This window comes from Sturnus vulgaris, chromosome 18, assembly GCF_052056855.1.
Source record: "Sturnus vulgaris isolate bStuVul1 chromosome 18, bStuVul1.hap1, whole genome shotgun sequence".
Taxonomy (NCBI): domain Eukaryota; kingdom Metazoa; phylum Chordata; class Aves; order Passeriformes; family Sturnidae; genus Sturnus; species Sturnus vulgaris.
The window spans coordinates 3,557,507-3,577,043 of NC_142260.1; the positions used below are offsets into that span (position 1 = coordinate 3,557,507).

Consider the following 19,537-nt stretch of genomic DNA (forward strand, 5'->3'; position numbering starts at 1 on the left):
AGGAAAAAAGACATCCTTGAGCTCGCTGTGTGGAGCAAAGAATCAGAAGTGTACCAGCATTGCCTTCCAGTAAAATTCTTTGGTACAAATTCTAGGAAATCTTGGTATGATCCTTTTCTGTTCCACAGCCTTCTAAATCACTGCTAGTAGCAACATCCAGATAACCAGCCACAGAGAAAGCCTTCTTTGCCAGATTTTGGATTGCCAGTTAATCCAATTTAAAACCCTGGCAAATCTTCTCCTAGGCTATCTGATCTTCCTTCCAGAAGGTTTTGTTCCAAACACCTGTTTTGTTCTTATTTCATTGACACTTTAAGAAAAAATGCAGAGAGGGTAGTTCTGCTATGTAATCACAGTAAATGGCAATGAGAAGTTTAATAAAACTTTTGTACCTTGGGGTACAGTGAAATATATTAGTGAAGTTCTAAGTCCCAACTATAATCATACTGTTTGAAATTCTTTCCTCACAATTCATGTTTGGAGCTTTCAGCAGGATGAGCCAGATTGCAATGGCTGGATAAAAAAGAATGAGCAGTGAAAACAAAAACTGAGAAGTTCAAGCATTAGCAATGGCTTTGGCATCCTAAAACCAGCATGACTCCAGTTCCAGAGAACACACTAGCAATCACCAAATGAGTGCAGAACACAATTCTGAAGATCAACAAATAATTTCTGGACAGCTTGTCATTATTTAGTGCATATACTGAATGAAACACACTGTATCAGCAAGGACAATCAGCCATGTACAATAAATGTGATGACTCAAATGATAATTATTTCTTACCTCTCTTCCTAACAATAAATACAAGCAGATATCCCGATGCATCTGACCATATTCTTTTTATCTCATCTGCAGTTCTAAGTAGCAAAGAAATGCTCAAGCTTTCAGGCAGACCTTCACTATCACAGCTGACATGGATCCCCCCCTTCTCTTTCAGAACCATAAAGTGTTGATGGCCACATTTTGTCCAAGTTCTTTAGGCTGCTAACATTTTAGATCTTGTTCTTTCCTCTTTTGCAAGGACATTTAGGAGTGTACTTTTGGTTCATTCCTGTGAGACATCCTGCCAGGTGCTGTTAGTCAAAAACTTCCTAAAAATTTCAAATCCTCTTACTTACCATCCTTCTCCTTTGAATCTTCTCCTATGCACAGAAACTAAAACAATGAAGATTTGCATTTTCTAAATTAATATACACAGGGGGAGAGCTGTGCACAAACATGATGCTGCTGTGTCATCTGCTGGAGCCCATTTGTGCCACGAGATGTGACTGTGATGATGCAGCCAAAATTCACCACACTGCTTTAACAATAGCAGAGGTGTTACATACCTGATTTTGATGAAAATCTCTACAAAATATCTTGCCATTAAATTGGTTGGAATAATTAATTATGGTTTGTTGGACGGATTTTAAATTCATCACTTCGGACCCCTGCTGTTTTTATATGCAGGTTGTATTTGAATTTGGAAATTAGAATATTAGAGAGTATTATAATGCAGACAAGGAAAAATATGAAGTTTCTAAAGAAAAAGTGATGAAAATCATGGCACCCTCAGAACCTAGTTGATTTTAAGTGTATTATTATTACTACAGTTAGAGTAAGATCTAGAAAGATATTTCATTCCATGTATCTGGAAGAGACAGAGAATATTACATGCCAATTGTGTGGAATTTACTCATGTATAATAAAGGATTTATATTCTCTAAAATGATGTTTAATCAATTAAAATTCCAAGTAAAGGTTTTACAAGGTGCTCAACTGACTAAAGGACTTAATCAAAAGAAGCTGCTCTTGTCCTCAAAAGTCAAATAATCTGTAGAGAAAATCAAATCAATTTGTTCATTTACAAACATTGTGGGACTTTAGACTGTCAAACATTCACTTTCAATTCCAATTCTTAGCTCCTAAGTGGAGTTTTGGACTTTAGAGTTCAAGAATTAGGGGAGAGGTGGAGAAAGGGATTGCAGGATTTGTTTATTTGTTTTATCTATAGAAATTAAGTAAAGTAATTTTAAAATACTTTGTTGGATCACTAGACACCAAAGCCTGCCCCCGTGACTGAGTACAGGGAGGGAATGACTAAAAATAATCCTCATTAAAGCATGTTTACATGGCATTTGCCATGCATCCTAAAAGCCAATTAATTTAAGTCATAATTCTGGGCTGTGATATTGAAAAAGAATGTCAACAGCTGCAAGAATTTTTTACAACATATGCAGATAGTCAAAAGTTCTTTTGTTTACACCTTATTTTGTGTTCATGTTGTATAATGGCACATAATTCTAATGTAACAGCAGAGAGAAGTCTTTTATTGTAAAGAAATTAATCCTCGTGCTTTTTTCCTGAGAAATCATTCTAAAATGTCACACAGCTCACTACTGTTCGTCACATTCACGCATTTGTCAAAGTTTACACAAAATACTGACAAAACCCAGAACTGGCCTGTGTTTTATGGTATTTCTCTCAGCACCACATTTCAGTTCTTGAATGAAAGCTGCCAGGATCTCAATTGTTTAAACCAAAGTTTATATAAACATGACAGCAACCAAATGATTAGAAGACATTGGATATTCCATTTTCTTTCTTCTTCAGAAATGACCATATGCAAAAAATAATGAGGCTCTTACAGACACCCATTAATCATTTTTATACAAATTCCTGCAAAATCAAACACTGAGAAAGAGAAGCTTTATAAAATTCCTTAGAGAAACAACAAAGCAGTTTCTATCTGCTGTGTTTCTCCTGGTGGCCAAGGCAGCACACCTTGCAGAGATGTCTCACTGCAGCTTCTCTGCCTGGGCTCTCCAGGTACTGGAAGGGTGAAAAGCAGGGGAAGGAGGATCAGAGACCATTTTACACAAGAATTCCTTTTCCAAAAAATACATGTGCGGCCATAGTGGTACAGTCACTGCATGGCTACAGCAAATCAATACCATGTAATATTCTGCCACTTATTGTACATAATAAATGGCACTCAGAGTGCATGAAGTGCATAATTAACTGTTATACACATATCTATAGGGAATGATGGACCTTTACTGTAATACACTCTATAAACAGCTTAGATAAAACCAAAATTCCATGTGTTACTTCCTTATTTTCAGACATACAAAACCTGTAAAGACAGAAGTCACTGATTGCACATAACTTGTTATATTAGCAAAGTGCTTATTCTTTCCAACATGAAAGACTTGTTGGTTTGTTTTTCACCACCTTTCATCAGTTCACCTCTTTCCCAGCCAGGCTGGAGAGCAACTGCACAGCAGTACAACACAATTCCTAACCCAGCCTTGTTTTATTTACAGCACTGAGCAGTGTGCAAACACGTCTGCTTTTCATCACCACGACCAAAAGCATTCAGAACACGGAGCCATTAGGAACACTTGGCAACCACAAGGCCACAATTAACAGTAAAGATCACTTCAGAGCACTCACAGCTTACCATGTCAACACCCCAAGGAGCTCCATGGTTTCAGTGACATACCTGTATGTGAGCAAACACAGGGGAGCAAATCCTGCACCAGCAGCAAATGTGAAAGGGCTGAACAGAAGGCCAGCAATGAGGAGCCATCCATGGAGAGTAAAAGCTGAGCAAAGCCTGCTCCAGCTGCCCAACAGCACCCAGACCCCTCTGGGATGGGTGGGTTCATACCATCCTGCTCACCGAGCCAGGGAGCTGCTCAGGGACATTCCCCTGTGAGCCCCAAAGCTGTGACCAGCCCAAGGAGCTGCTGGGGCCACTGTTCATGTGCAGCTCTGCTTTTTCTTGTGTTAAAACCAACACCCCGCTATCATTTGATATTTTTATATAATATTAAGCAAAGACCCTCCTAACAAGGCTGGACCTGTGCACATGTGTACACAGTGAGGGGAGGAGGAAGTGTGTGAACACCACGTTTTGGTCAGAAGCCAGGAGGGAAGCTGAAGGCAGATGCAGGAATGGAGAGCACATCATGGGACTCTCATTTCTGCTAATCCCTCTCTTTTCCTTTCCTTTAGTAACACTCTTGTGCAATAGTGCTGCAGGGCAGGTCCATGCAGAAGTCAAGATTAACAGAAGCAGGGTCTTGGAAGTCTGCAGGAAAATAGCAATTTAGGAATTTCCCTGCCACACACGAGCTCATTCCTGAACAGCACTGCTGGCACAGCCCCCGTGTGAAAAGCAGCCATGGTTTTCTGCTGCCTGGTCATCAAAAACCCATCCTTGCTAAAACCACAGAGGCAGTTTAACACAGCTGGAGACAGCTCCCCTGGGGTGTGGGCACACAGGCACAATCAGCCAGACACCTCACTGGGGACACCACTGCACACACCAATGTCCCAGGGATGCTACAAGGAATTACCTGGACACTGTCACCTACACAGGGACAGTCCTGACCCAAGGAATGGTTACTGCTAAGCCAAAGGGGTCACACCCCCAGACACCTGCAGAGGAAGGAATGCTGACTGAACCCCTCCAGCAGGGGTAGGGGAGCTGGCAGTGCCATGACAGCAGAACACACACCCAAACCATGATACACACACACCTAAACCATGATACAGGCACACCTAAACCATGATACAGGCACACCTAAACCATGATACAGGCACACAGACACTTAATCCATGATATACACACACCTAAACCATGATACAGACACACTTAATCCATGATACAGGCACACACACACCCAAACCATGATACAGGCACACCTAAACCATGATACACACACACCTAAACCATGATACAGACACACAGACACTTAATCCATGATATACACACACCTAAACCATGATACAGACACACCTAATCCATGATATAGACACACTTAATCCATGACACAGGCACACACACACCTAATCCATGATACAGACACACCTAAACCATGATACAGGCACACAGACACCTAATCCATGATACAGACAGACACACACAGGTCCAGGGAACCCTGCAGAGAAAGCAGCTCTGTTTTCTGGGTTTCACCCAGAGACACCCTTGACTGGAATCTCCCAGGACTCTGTGGCCACCCTCCGAGATGGGATGAGTATAACAAACAGCATGTTCCTCAGAGGGAAAAAAAGAAAAATGAAAACTGACTGACAATACAATCGTTTGCAGTGTGTTTCCATTGTTTTTCTAGAGATGTTATGTGAGCTCCATCAGTTCAATATCAGTGCAATGATATTGTGGTACTGTGCAATCTCTTGGGTTAAAGATATTATCAGAAAGATTCAGGAATAGCAACTTCTTTTATTAAGTCCAGAATTTTATAGGTGGACGCCTAAAAAGTCAGCAGGGTGATAAAGCTGTTATTTCTACATTTTGGGAATCACGTATCAGACCCAAAAAACCCCTACCAAAATCATGTTCAGTACAATCCAGAATTCAATCTGGAAGCTTGAAACCCAAGCCTTTAACTGGAATCTCCTTTTTTTTCCTCCTATCAAACCATTACTATGTCTAACATGATGAAAAAGTTCAAACTGGTAATAACTGATGAATTAATAGAATTAAGTGTGGGTCTGTTAAGCTCCTATGATTTCACTTCATGTTCGATTTTCCATGCTTTAAAATACATTTAAGTATTTTTAAATAGTGCTGTTTTTCAAACATGAATTCTGAGACTCTGCTTCCAGGAATGCAAGTCAAACTGAGTAACAAAAGACAGGTCATGAAATAAAAGTCCAAAAGGAGAGAAATCTACTGTAACACTCCAAAATAAAGATGTTTAGCAACATAGTTTTCAACATAAAATATGAGAAATGCTAGCTCATGTAACCTTCATATTGCCAAGAATTTGAATCATATGACACACACACCAAGCCGATTTTCTCTCAGGAATAATAAAATCTTTCTTGTTATTGGACAGTATTCACAAACCTCTGAATTCTGAGAGGTTTTAAACTGACTGATAGATTTAAAAGCTTTATCTGGTGGCAGAATATAGTACAAAAGTTACTTGCCTAAGAAAAAAAAAAATTATTTATAGAATGCTTCTGTTTTTAATTTTGCTTATCAAAAATTCTTTCACAACAGTCTGCATAGTAAGTTCTACAAAGAGGCCCTTACAGAAGAATCACAAGCAAAGTTCCAGAGGTAAAATAAATCAGCATTATCTTCCATCTGCTTTTGGCCAACGTTGGACAACAGATGATGGCTCAGTTGTACCTTTGTTGTAACCTACTCCAGGTTACAGTTCACATTTTGTCCTGGTTGCTACTAAGTTGTGTTCCCTACTGTACACCATGAGTATACTTCTAGAATATCCAGTATCATCTATCTGAAAGACAAACATCTGGTTATTGCCACTATGGAGAACCACAGTGATCTATCAGAAATTAAAGCACAAAAAGAATGACTAATTAGTCTGCTATTAAAGATATGCTCTCACTTACAGTGGTCCAACATGTGCATGGACACAGATGTGACACTGGAGCAGCTCCTAAGGCAGCACTGATGACTGGAATTGTCAGATTAAATCACATCACAAAAAGACCTCACTCCTTCCTCACAGCTTAAGACCAGAATTTTGAGAGTTTTTATGTATTTATCAGTTTGATGCACATTTTTCCCACTCTAACCACATTTAGATTAAGAATCCAGATGTCTGGGGCAGATGTGTTTTCCAATTTGACTCACATTTGCCAAACAAAAGCATTAATATGCAGTTAGGTAATATTATTGACCAACATCTTAGACAGGCAGTGTTGTACCACAACATCCTGGAGCTCTTCCTTTGAAATGAGAAGTTTTCTCTGTTCCAACTACCCAAAGAAGGTGTCTCACAGTCCTGCATAATCTGAAGAGAATCTTGCTCCAGAAATACATTTTCTGAGGAAGACTTACTGTTACTGTTAAATATTTTATACAAATTGCTTTGAACGTCTTTTTAATATGAAAATTGTTTCAGGTTTTTAAGAACCATCCCCAAAGTGTATTCAGGCCTCTTCTTGCTTTTACTACCACTTTATCAAATTAAGTGCAACCACATTTCAAAATACAGAGTTCACTTGTTGCTGTCAGAGGGAAGTTAGAGAGACAACTGAAATTCTGGACAAGTCATGACAGCAATAAATGAATGGAGAAGTAAGCAAATTGAGCCTTGAGATGGTTGCTGCCACGATTTCTGAACAAATATTAAAAGTACAAAGTGTTGTTGAAAATATAATTACATACAAGCGTTTCCTTGGTAAAAAAAAAGGCTTTTTAGTTGCAAAAAAAGTTTGGTTTTTTTTTTTAAATGTCAGCAAATGTTGTTATAGAAAATTAAAACAGACAAAAATGTTTGAAATAGCAATTTATGTGGAACTGCAAATTTTTCTGAGGTAACCACATCAGAGAAAGCAAGTATGGCTGAAATAGTGTTTAGAGCTATAATTTCACATTTTTATCTGCAGTGGTGTCTGTTTGAATGAACTGAATTGTCAATTAATATATTAAGCTTGCACAACACTGCAGGGGTTTTTAACAGTAGTTTAGTCACACAAGATATGGAACAGAACATAAATGCTGCTGCTCCTCTATCAAAGGTATTAAACACTGGTGAGACAGGATGATTAAAATGTTTGCCACAGTGCATGATTTGTCAGGGGAAAAAGTCTTAGGGCATAACAATAAAGTTTTCAGCAAGTGGTCAGTGACAAGTCTTGGCAGAAATAAAAGCAAGTAACTGGGGATTGAATTGCCCTCATCAGAAGATATCTGCCTTAATCACTGACCATTACAATCTCCATGTAATTTTGATCTTCCTCCTACTAAAATCGATCAGAAATACTTCTCTCGTTTCTATTTCAGCAGCAGTAATTGTCAATACTTCTCAGACACAGAAGAGCAAGTTTTTAACACTTGAGTCCTGATTTGTTGCACCACACCTTACTTTAAATGTATTTGTAAGGCATCCTACACTCCATCACAGGTGCTAAAGAAGGCAGATTAATATGAAACTCTAATGTACTATTCCACAAATCATAAGCCTATTAAAATGTGCAGGTTCCACCTGTTACCAGTGGAAAGAACAACAATTTAAAACAATTCCCCTCCTGGACTGAGAGAACTCAAGCTGAGAACCACCAGAGATGTGCAAGTCCAAGTTTTGCCATCTCTAGAGAAATTGGTAAAATACCACCCTCATTTCCTCCCAGCTGCAAAATGCCTAGATCAGATCCTTGGGGAAATACAGCCTAAAATCAAATAGCTATTCACTTGAAGCAATAGTGGGAGTATTTTATTCCCCTTCCTTAATCTCTTCTCAAGCCCTGTGCTAGCAGACAGGTATGAGACCAGCAATAATACACATGGTGAGATTAACACAAGCAGTTTGTTAACATGCTGCTCTCCATGCACAAAATGAGCATACAGAAACTCTGAAAATGCACCTGATCTTTATTTCTGTGGACTCCAGTAAAAAAAGAGAATAGATTCTATTAAATGAAAAAACCTGACACTAGACAATCAGAAAAATCTCGACTAGCAATGGAGGGCTCTGCATTAGATTTGCAATCTTCCTGATTTCCTAACACCCAGCACTTCACAGTAAGACAAAGAATTCAGTCCAAAAGACTTCCCAGTAATGGCCAACCTGCATCTCTTGAAATTCTTCATTTTTTGTGTCTTTTAACAGACACTGCTTAAATTATTTGGTCTTACGACCTGCAGCTAACAGAATTCACGTGTCTATGGCAAAATGTTGATTTGCTGAGTTTACAACAATTCACCTTTTAATTAGCAGAGGTTTGGTGGCTGGAGAGCATCAGATTTCCCACCTGGATGAGCAGGTGAGCCAGGTGTGTCCCAAACCATGGCTTGCTGCACACCTGTCCCCACTCAAGCCAGTGTGTCCAGCAGGGAGCCAGGGCTCTGCCCCCTCTGCCAGGGCATTCCCTTCCCTTCCTCTTGTTAGGGTTGAAACAATCACAGAATGATTGATTCTATGCAGGTGCTTTTATTGAAGAGCTCTGGGAATCAGGGGTGCAAACCCAAATCTGGCTCTGACATGATGAACATGTTTTTATCCCCTTTTCGTTATATCACTATATATTAATTATTAAACCCAGATTGTTCTATTGTGTATATTGTTCTATTGTATTGTATACATTGATTAGCCCCTCAAATATTCTTTCTCATGATTCTTGTTATGATTACATCGTGTCTCATGATTCTTATTACGATTAAACAATAATTACATTCAATTACCAAACAATCATTACATTTAACAACCATATAATTTATCACATGATGATTACTCAGGTGTAGCTTCACATGATCTAGAAAAGACAAAGCTCAATATTCATTCCCAGGGCCCAGTTCCCTTTCCCAGGCCCATCAGACCCAACCTTCCTTTCCACCCCCTGAATCTATGGGATGCAATTCCCATGATTTTTAGGAACATTTTAACCCTGTGCTGTCACTCCCAGCTCTTGGATCAGCCTCTCTGTGCCTCCAGCCACAGCCTGATTTCACTTTGATTCCTGCAGAAGCCAATGGCAACGTGCAATAACATGGACAGAAAAATCTGCTGCTGAGGCTGAGGCAGTTTCTACAACTCCAGTAGTTCAGTGAGGTCTGAAAGCCCAACTGCAACCTGATTCTACCCCAAAAACCCCATCAATAATTAATGTGGTATTTCCCTAAAGCTTCACTACATCTCCAGTTAAAACTATATTCCTTAAATTAGATTTTTGTGTCTTTTAACAGACACTGCTTAAATCACTTGGTCTCCTGACCTGCAGCTAACAGAATTCATGTGTCTACAGCAAAATGCTGACTTGCTGAGTCCCACTGCAGCAAGAGCAAATTTAAATAAGTTCTTGATAATGTGCTTTTTTTCTTGAATTGATACAGGGAAGCTCCAAAATGTCACAATTTACACATTGTTTCAAATAACACACTTGAGCAAAGCACACAGACAAACTATAAATCATGTTTTTATCTTGATAAATAACTTCATATGTCAGAAAAGTAGATGTGAAAAATATTTGCTCCTAACTCACTGCCCAGTGTCAGGAGTTCAGATGTTTTTATGTTGGCCAAGCTTACTCCTGAGAAATGAAAACTTTCATTTCATATTTTCAAAGATATGAAAATACTGTTGGAGGGGGGAGAAGGCATAAAAACTGTGCTTGTTTTATTGAGGAAAAACAAGCCTATTTTAATTTCAGTAACTCTTCAGACACATTCATTTCCTTGAACTTAATCTCCTTCTTGGGCCTTCAAATCACCAGGATGGGGAAAAAAAAGTTTTTCTTCCAGAGTAAAATTGGCTTTTATTATTTCATTGAAAGGTGATGTCAGTATTTCTTTACTCAAATTTCATTTTCTTCTGCTATCATTTTTCTAAGATACAGAAATAAAGGAGATTTATATTTTGTTCCTATTGTCTAAAAATACCTGGATGTTTTTTTTAACCCAGGAATTATCAAAAAAGTAGAAGCAAAATCTGTGACACATCTAGATAATCCTACTTTCTGGTTTAAAAGCAAATTTCCAACTCTGGAATACACAGCAGGTGCAATATTCCATTAGTCATGATTCTGGAGAGAGAAATAAGAGTTTCACAGATAAATTCAAATTTTCTTCCAACTCTAAGGCTAAATTTAGGGCTTGGAAAAGGTGAAAAAGCAGATTCTATGTGCTGTGTAATTTTAGCCAGTCAACTTCAGTTTTCATCTGCTGACTGAAAGTTTTGCTTTTAAGATACTGCTCAGACAAAGATGAACTTCTTTCAGAAGAGCAGAAAAATATCTTAGTGTGAACAAATAAAAAATGCAACAGACAGCAAAACTTGCATTTGATGGTGACCCGAGGTAGCATTTACTCAGTCAAGGTTAATTTATTTCTACATTTCAGTGAAAGCAGCATTTAGCACTCACCTCTTAGAAAATGTGGGTCAACCTTTTTTAAAATCACTGCAGAACAGTTTCAGTGGGTTTTAGGTTAGAGGAAAGTGAGATTAAAATATTAAGGCCTCCATCAAGTCCCTAATTTGATACAATAACTTAAACAGGGCCAACAAAAGAAAAATTATAACCAAATGTGATCACATTACAAGTTAATAAAAATACCACTACATTCTCAGACAAGAGACTGAAAACATGTAAGTCTATAAAATATTTCAGATGATGAATTGAGAACAAGTAAAGGTAAATACACCAATTATTGAAATGAAAGTCAAAAGAAGTCACCCACATATTTTGCTTTCATAGGTAGCTGCCACCATATATTGGGTTTTATTCAGCACATAATAATTTGTCAGAATTAACTCTGGAGATGAACTGCAAACACTTGCAGTGAGTTTCTGACAAACTAAGATGTCACTGTGACAAGCAGAACTGCCACTATGAGCCACAGAAGCAGAAAGTATGCTTTCTTAAAATGTGTTTAAATAAAAAAGACCAATTTAAAAAATAATAAAAAATTAAATTTAAATAAAAAAGACAAATTTTGGGATTTTTAACTGGGCAGTGGTTGATACACATTTTAGGAACTCTGGGTTGAAAATGACCTGGAAAAGCCAAGACTCACTCATTAAAAAAAAGCACTTCAAGCCATTAAGTTAAATCATTCCAGACCTACCAAAACTAAATTGTATCTAAATTATTAATAATGGGAACAGTTTTCTTTCTGCTTGTCATATCAGGCAGATCTGTACAGACCTGAGTGTTTTGTATTTTATCCTTTCAACAACAACACATCTTTAATCCACCATCAAGAACTATCTGCTACATCACTGCAGGACGCCGTTGAGTAATTGAATTTTTTCTTATCCACAACTCCCTAAGCCATTTCTCTTCCCCCAACCCCAACCAAGAGAAAGACCAAGAAGGCCAAGCCCTGCCCTCCTGTACCTGCAGAGCACAGTTCATCATCCTCACGATGTAGTCAAACTGCTGGTGGTCCAGGATGGCTCGGTTGTCCTTCACGTGCTGGCCCAGCTCCTGGGTCAGGCAGTGCCGAGCTGCTTTGCCTTTCAGGGCTCTCAGAGCTGCAGGCAGGGTCTGCAGAGAGGAACATCTCACTCGATGGAGGTGAAATTTAATGGCACTACTCATACTGAATAGCATTCATTTTTTATTAACAAGCTGCAAGTGACAGTAAAGAACAACTCTGCAAATTACCCATTAGCCTGAATATCAAACTTGCACATAATGGTTGAGTTAGCCTGAGTTAACAAGAACTAAATTTTTCCCTTTTCTTCCCTCCAAATGCATTAAACAGCATTTCTCACCTACACCTGTAAATAGAAATCTTTTCGTATGGACAGGCACTGGGTGGATGTGAAATCACAAATGGATTATTTTGATGAAATGCTCTGTTCTGCACAGCCAGGCCAGGGCTGGAGTTTCATCTCAAGGCTGAGCAGCAGGTTTTGTGATAAGCAATGAATGACAAATGGGTTTAGAAGTGGCACAGCTCTCACAGCAGTGAGATTGTCACACAGTTTATCCTAAACCAGGGCCAAGAGAATATTTATATCAAAGTTTTAAAGATGCAGCAAATGCTGCAACATTATTATTAACTGTGGCCTTCAGGCTGCAGGTAACAGCTAAGTAAGAACAAGCAGTCTATTTGCTCAGGAAAAATCTACCATACAAAGGGACAAAAAAGCCACTGAACTTTCCCAGGTGCCTGGAAGTTGAATGAGGTTAAAAACCACTGTGTTGTCTGTGTGGGGGAAAACTCTTTTAAAGAGTTACACACTTCATTAGGACTTTCTCCATGTGCATTTTGACACCATAACTCATAAATCAAGCAAATATCATTTTCTATCTTGATCTGCACAGCATCAGAGATACACAGCTGATACCTCCCCGAGAAATAAAAAAAATTCTTAAAATAATTTTACAGTCATTTCCATAGGTAGAATTAGATTTGATTGTAAGTTTGAATGATTGTTCTATAATCAATACCCAAAAACTCTATGGACAGAATCTACAAAACCTGGCAACTTCTTAATGAAAACAAGAATGTCAAGGATAACAACTCATTAGCACTTTTCACTGAAGACAGACATGCCAAACATTTATATTCATCTCTGAGTTCTATCAAATTACTGATTTTTTTTTTTAGTTTTATCAAATTACTGAATTTTACTGATTGGTTGTCAGATAACAAAGCACAAATGTTTGCCTTTTGTTTGCATTCCTTCTAATTAATGCTGCTAGACCAACATACACCCAACTCTTTAAAATAAAAATAATTATGTGGACAATACTACTTAAAACAGTAATAAATTTTGCAAAAATGGTTTTCAATTCTCTCATGTAGGATTAGAAACAGGTTTTCAAATCCATTAGCCTCATATTACACACAATATTGCATTTAGATGATGATTTTTATTGCTTACTTCATTCAATTAAATGGCCTAAATAATCCTTAGCATTTGAAACAAGACTTCAAAATGTACTTTGTGATTAGGCCAGTCTCCATTTGCTCATTAACAGAACAGTGAGTAATTTGGGAGAATTAAAATTTCATTTTATTACCTTTTCAGTCTCCAAAAATTTGTTTTCAAAAATGAACGAGATGCAGTTTCGAACAACTTCCAGCCTTTGAGCACTGTTGAAAACTGTGCTTCCCTTTTCCATTATGGAAACTAACAAAGAAAAAGAAGAATATACATCTGTGAAATGTCTGCAAGAACCACAAAGAACACCACAGATTTCTTTTAAAAAATAATTACTGCTTCCTCCCTTTTATTCTGTTAAGCAAATACCATTTGTAGGCAGATGGGAACACAGGATTCCAAATCTCTGGTTTTCCTGTAGCATCTGAAGAGGAGAGTGCTCTGAATTTTAACTTTTAAACTTTTAATTTTGGGGTGGTTGATTTTCTTAAGTATTTGTTCTGTTTGTCTCATACAGGCACAAAGAGATTATTAGCTCTAACATACTGATGAAACACATAAATAAACATAAATAAATAATAAATGTGTGTGTGTTCTGCAGTGAGCTACATAGCCTTGCATATTTTGTAGCAGAAGATAACTATTTTTAGATGGCCATGACAAGAATTCTGCAACATGGAATAAAACCTGACAAACCTGTTCTCTTCTCTAGATTCCAAATTGCTGAGATCTTATTTTTTAATGCACTGTTTTGCCCTGATTTTCAAGAAAATTCAGAATGCAAGAACTACCATTCTCTTTTTCCCTGTAATATCAAATAGATAGTATCTAAATTCAGGATACACCTTCCTAGTGGATAATAATGAATAATAAAATTATATCCAAGGATTCTGAGAGACACTTCAGCAGGGAGTGTAAGTGTGAAAGCTGTTCCTCAGAAAAGAACCAGCAAACCCCCTGCTTTGACACAGAAATTAACTTATAAAAAAATACCCTCCTCTTGCAACAGAACACAACACCTTAAAATCCTTAAAATTTTCTGTGAGTACCAGATTCAAAGATCGAGTCAACAGCAAAGGCAGGTGAAGAGAGTTCATCCTCTTCTTGCATAAATCCAAAGAGAAACAGGGCAGGACCTCAAGAGGCCACCGAGCTCAGCCTGCTGTCCCTACACAGGATCAGCTCTATTTATGTTATTTCTCATGTTTGTCTAATATGTTCCCAATGTTCTGTGATAAGAGAGACTCCATGGCTGCACAAGAAATCCACTCAACTGCCTCACAATCCTCATTTTACCACGTCTTGCTGACAAGTAACTCTTATTTCTGTGCTGCAATTAAATCCGTTACTTCTTATCATTACAGATTATTCCCCCTTCTTTTTCTCATTGCCTCTTGTATAATTGAAGCCTGCTATTGTGTGTCCCCTCAGTGTCCTATTTTTCAGTCTAAACAACTGCCCATCTTTCCTTGTAGGTCACATTCTCTGGACCACTGGTCATTCCTGTTGCATTCTTATGGACTCTGTCCAACAGAACCAGAAATGGAGACAGTCTCCCAGTGTCCAAAAATGGACACAAACACTCCAGCTGAGGTCTCACTGAGCACAATGAAGAGATTTCTCCATGGGGTTCACTGACTGCACTCCTGTTTATACATCCTACTAAGATGTTTGGTTTTTTTTTTTGCAGTAGTTTGATATAGTTGGGTCATGTTTGCCCTACACTCATTGAAGTTCCCAAATTAATTTCTGAAGAATTTCTGCCTAGGCAAGTGCCATACCATATTTGAAGAAAAGCACTGGAGAAGAACAGAATTCAATGGAGTCTTGTGGTTAGACATCCAATTTTTAAAGATGGATTTGAATTCTGATCCCATCCTTCAAAGTTCTGCAAGCTCTGCCAACTTCATGTGCAAGTTTACTAACCAGAGTAGTTTATGCCACCATTCACATTGGTGAGTATGACTGTGAGTTACAGAACAGTTTGGGACTAAAATTAGAATGACAGGCCTACAATGCCCACATCTGTTCTTTATGCTTAAATATAGGTATATTTATTTTGAGACACATGCTATCTTTGCTCTTGGACTTTTTCCAGTAATTTATATGTCTTTCACTGGTATCAAAGGAGGAACTGAAATGGATCAAAGCTTGGTACAGCCAATGCTACAAGTGAGTTATGGTGATATTTAACAGGCCTAGCTGAGTAGACAATATTAAGTTTAATTGTCCAACTCAAAATCTAATTCAGATCACATTCACTTTTGTTGTTAGCAGTTACATCCCTTACTCTCTGCATGTTTGACTTCTTAGTAAAGGCAAATTAAAAAGGGCTTTTAAAATGGCAAACACTGGAGTCTACACACCAGAGTTTGCTCTGTGTTGGAACCCTGAAGCCTGGAAGTTTTGAACTTTCTGTGCTTTCTGGCACTGACCCCCAAAAGAACACTGCTTTTGACCTGAAGCCTTGCAGAAGGCATCCAAAATTTGAGTGATGGAGTTGGAGTCACTCTGTGTAGTTTGAATAGAAGTGTGCAGTATCACATGGTCAAGAGTTTGGAATTTGGGGTTTTAGAATACAGTAATAGGAATGGGACAAGATGGAGGTTTTGGGACATTGGCTTTTTCTTCCTTCTTATTCCTTCTTCTTGGTTTTAGGTAGTAGTTTTTGGTTGGACAGAAGGTCTTGCAGTGTAGGTCACAGGTGTTTGGTCATTGGGTCAAAAGCATAAATAATACAGATGTTAGTTTTTAATTGGAGAATTTGGCTTTAAAAGCCTTTGTAATGAGCAAGATCCAGCTCCATTTTTACTCACTTTTAGCTTGTTAGCTAGAGGTGCTGAAGCACTCACTGTGCTATAGATAATTAATAAACAGCTGAGTCTGAACACAAAACTTCACCTCTCGTGCTTCAGCTCTGATCAATAAAAATACAAGATTAACATGAAACTGGGAGCAGCACATGCTAATTATCCCTGAGGAGCAGGCAGGACAGGGAACAGATGAACATACCCACAGGGGGACCTGCTGGAACCACACACTTCTTGTCCCCACGGGTGGCAGGGGGGGCACCCTGACTCCTGGCCAGCCCTTCCTGGAGCAGCTCCTGCACCCGGCCCTCGTTGATCCAGGGGAAGGGCAGGATGTGAACCCGCAGGTGAGAGCCCTCCGTGGGCCTTGGCACCTTCTGGAATGCTATGTGGGGATTGGGGTTCTCCTGCAGGTCAAAAGGAAAAGGTCACACACACAGTTAATCGTGCACTGGTACCATCTGTCCCATCTCATTTGGCTGTTGTTTGGACGATCTCCCATACCTGAAAGATTAAGAAGTCAAATGCTGATGACTAATAAAATGTTTCATATGCAGATCACCCTTGACTCATTAATATTTCCAACTTTCTAAAAGTTTCACATTTCTGTCAATGTGCAAAATTCAAAACAAGAGCAAATGAAAGTCCTTGCTTAGCTTAGGCTGATTTTATGCAAATTAATGAATATTAAGTACTGGAATATAAACCAGTATGACAGTCAAGCTCTTCATTAGAGAGACTATCTACCACCATGCATAGAATCACATACAGTAATCAAACAAAATGGGATATTTCCACCTCTTCATTCATTCCCTCTGGGGTTACCATTAATCACATCTGAATTTACTGCTGTCCAATTGGACTCTATGCTCTTTACTGGCTACATACCACTGCTAAAGAGTGCTATCCATCAATGAGGTTTCTCTTGTAAACACACAATAAATTTGGAAGAAAACTTCTAAACAGCAGCTTAATTCTTTTGTTCACAGGAGCAAAAGGCAACAAGGAGATCAAGTGCATCAACTTGAGCAATAGCAGTCAAACCAGAACAGCTACTTAGCCACATGCATTCTCTGCAGAGGAAGATTTAATAGAACAAACCAAAAATTCAGAGGTATGAGAGCAGCAGATGCAAGGGGAAGCAAGGGAGAGAAAGGTAACACAGTGTCAGGAGGGGGTAACAGGGGACAGAGAGCAGAAAATGCCAGAAAAGGAGAATAACTGTCCCAATATCCATTTCAGTGAGAGGAGAGATTCAGAGGAAATACACAGGAAAAGTTACTTTTATCTTGGACATCACAAATGGATATAGTACTAGGCTAATCAGAAATCTAATGCCTTCCATTTTCCACTTGTGCCAGCAGGACTCATGCAAACCTTTTCTCTCCCTAACAGACCTGGTGTCTCCCTTGTACCTAAATTGTCACAGCTACAATATTATGATTATAGAACTGTGAAACAAGAAGTCAAAATACATCGTGCAGTCTGTTTAAAATCAGGCAGCTCTAGGCACAGCTTAAGCAGTGCATTGATGTAGACTCACCACCTATATTTATTTAGTCAAAGACAGGTTATTGCACAGCTACTGGAAATCTGACTTGTCAAGGCACAAAGTCATTGATTTTGCTCCTGTCCAGTCACTGACTTCGTGGTAGTGAAGGAGCAGGTCAGTCACAATGGTATAAATAAATATCATCAGAAAAGACACCCCCAAACACCCCAGAGCTTGGCAGCATTTGGTAGTTCTTGTGTTTTGGTTTTTTTTTTTCAGAATTGTAGATGTAAACGACAGTTTTGGGGAAGTGGGATGTAGAAAGAAAGGGTGACAAAGGTGTCAGCTGATGGTGTAACAGATAATGCTCTGTGGACTTTGAATAACCACCCAAGTGTGAGGGGGAGGGAGATCAGTCTATGCCAAAAAAAGCCCACAAACCTCAAAGCAAACAAAAAATCTAAAACCCACAAATAAAAAAACCCATCCCAGAACCAGCTAATGGAATGGTAAGAGACTTTATCAAAGCACTATGTAAAATAAACATGAAATAAAGGCAAAAATTAAACTGAAAATGGAGTTGTAGGAAAGCTAAAGAGTACAAGAAATGGGTGTAAAAAATGAAATCATGCTTGCTGAGCATGCAGACCAGGGTGGCTGGGTCACACAGTAGGAAAGAACTGCTGAAAGTACACATTATGCCAAATTGTACTATATATATATATAAAAGTATATATATTATATAATATACATGTATAGTTTTTATATAAACTGTTGAAAGGCAAGAAAAGAGATGTATTTGGCATGGGTAGGTTGCAGCAGAGAAACTAGCAATTTATAGACCTTGTGTGAATACACACTAAAAACCACAGAAGTAGTTGTAGCTATATCTAAATCAATATTAACATTAATAAATCATATTGAATTTCGTTTGCATGTACAAATTTCATGATCTTTAAAGTTCCAAAGTCTTGTGCTATAATGTAGATGATCACCACAAGCAGTCACCTCCATTTTCTGGACACTGGATCAATCAGAGAAATCAGGATTTTCAATGTTGTCATCTCAACTCTACAGATGCAGCAGGTAAAATCAACTTACATTTTTGAAGAGCTGTTCTGCAAGTTCTCTAACATGCTTTATCATTTTTGGTGGATTGCCCTCTTCAGCTTTAATTCTTTCAACTTCAAAGGCCACCAACTTTTTTTTAAAAGAAGAAAGAATAAACATGTTGATACTTCAACTTGAAAAAAGTATTTCTTATTTAAGTTATGAAATGTTAATCTTAAATTGAAACCAAGGAAAGAAAGCTGAACACTGAAAAATGTGTGATGGCACGTTGCTCTAGAACATGAGACATTTTCAGTTTCATATGCAGCATTTGTTACCAGACAGAAAGTCCTATGTAAATAAACCAGTCCTTTCAATTTCTGTACCTCAATCCAAACTTCCCATAGGTACTACTACAACACAGAATTAATATCACACTCTACTTTTATTCTACATTCAACTCAAAGCCAACACAGTAAAAACTATGGTATTGCTTTTTAAAATGATTTTTTTGTCTCAGTTTACATTGTTGGGTATTTAATGTAATATTTCTCTGTGAGGTTGCTAACATTTCAGAGAATATAATTAAATTATTGACAATAATTCTGTACTAGCACATGCAATGTATTATGAAGCTACAGATCTGACACCAGGAACAGCATTATCAAAGTTTATACAACTATTTAACTTCATACATGTGAGGGGGTATAATTTTATGGAAGTAAGCTAGAAATATCTCCCTAGCAGAAAATAGGAGTTGAGATGATTAATATAAACTTGATATAATAAACAGTGGGGATTCAGAAGCATTCCAGTAGTTTTTCCCATGCTGAAACATCACAGTCAATTGCAATTTACTTGG

The 19,537-nt window shown here is 38.2% G+C and overlaps 1 protein-coding gene across 7 annotated transcripts in view; it reads right to left on the reverse strand.

Moving 5' to 3' along the window:
* The window catches only part of SBF2 (SET binding factor 2), a 231,263-nt gene that overhangs the window by 74,773 nt on the left and 136,953 nt on the right, over window positions 1-19,537 (reverse strand). For all 7 annotated transcript variants that reach the window (XM_088175608.1, XM_014876284.2, XM_014876287.2 and 4 more), the window contains 4 exons: window positions 18,727-18,825; window positions 16,336-16,540; window positions 13,463-13,572; window positions 11,825-11,974 (listed from right to left, as the gene is read on the reverse strand). In XM_088175608.1, the coding sequence (XP_088031734.1) occupies window positions 11,825-11,974; window positions 13,463-13,572; window positions 16,336-16,540; window positions 18,727-18,825 (564 nt within the window). The remainder of the gene's footprint in view (window positions 1-11,824; window positions 11,975-13,462; window positions 13,573-16,335; window positions 16,541-18,726; window positions 18,826-19,537) is intronic.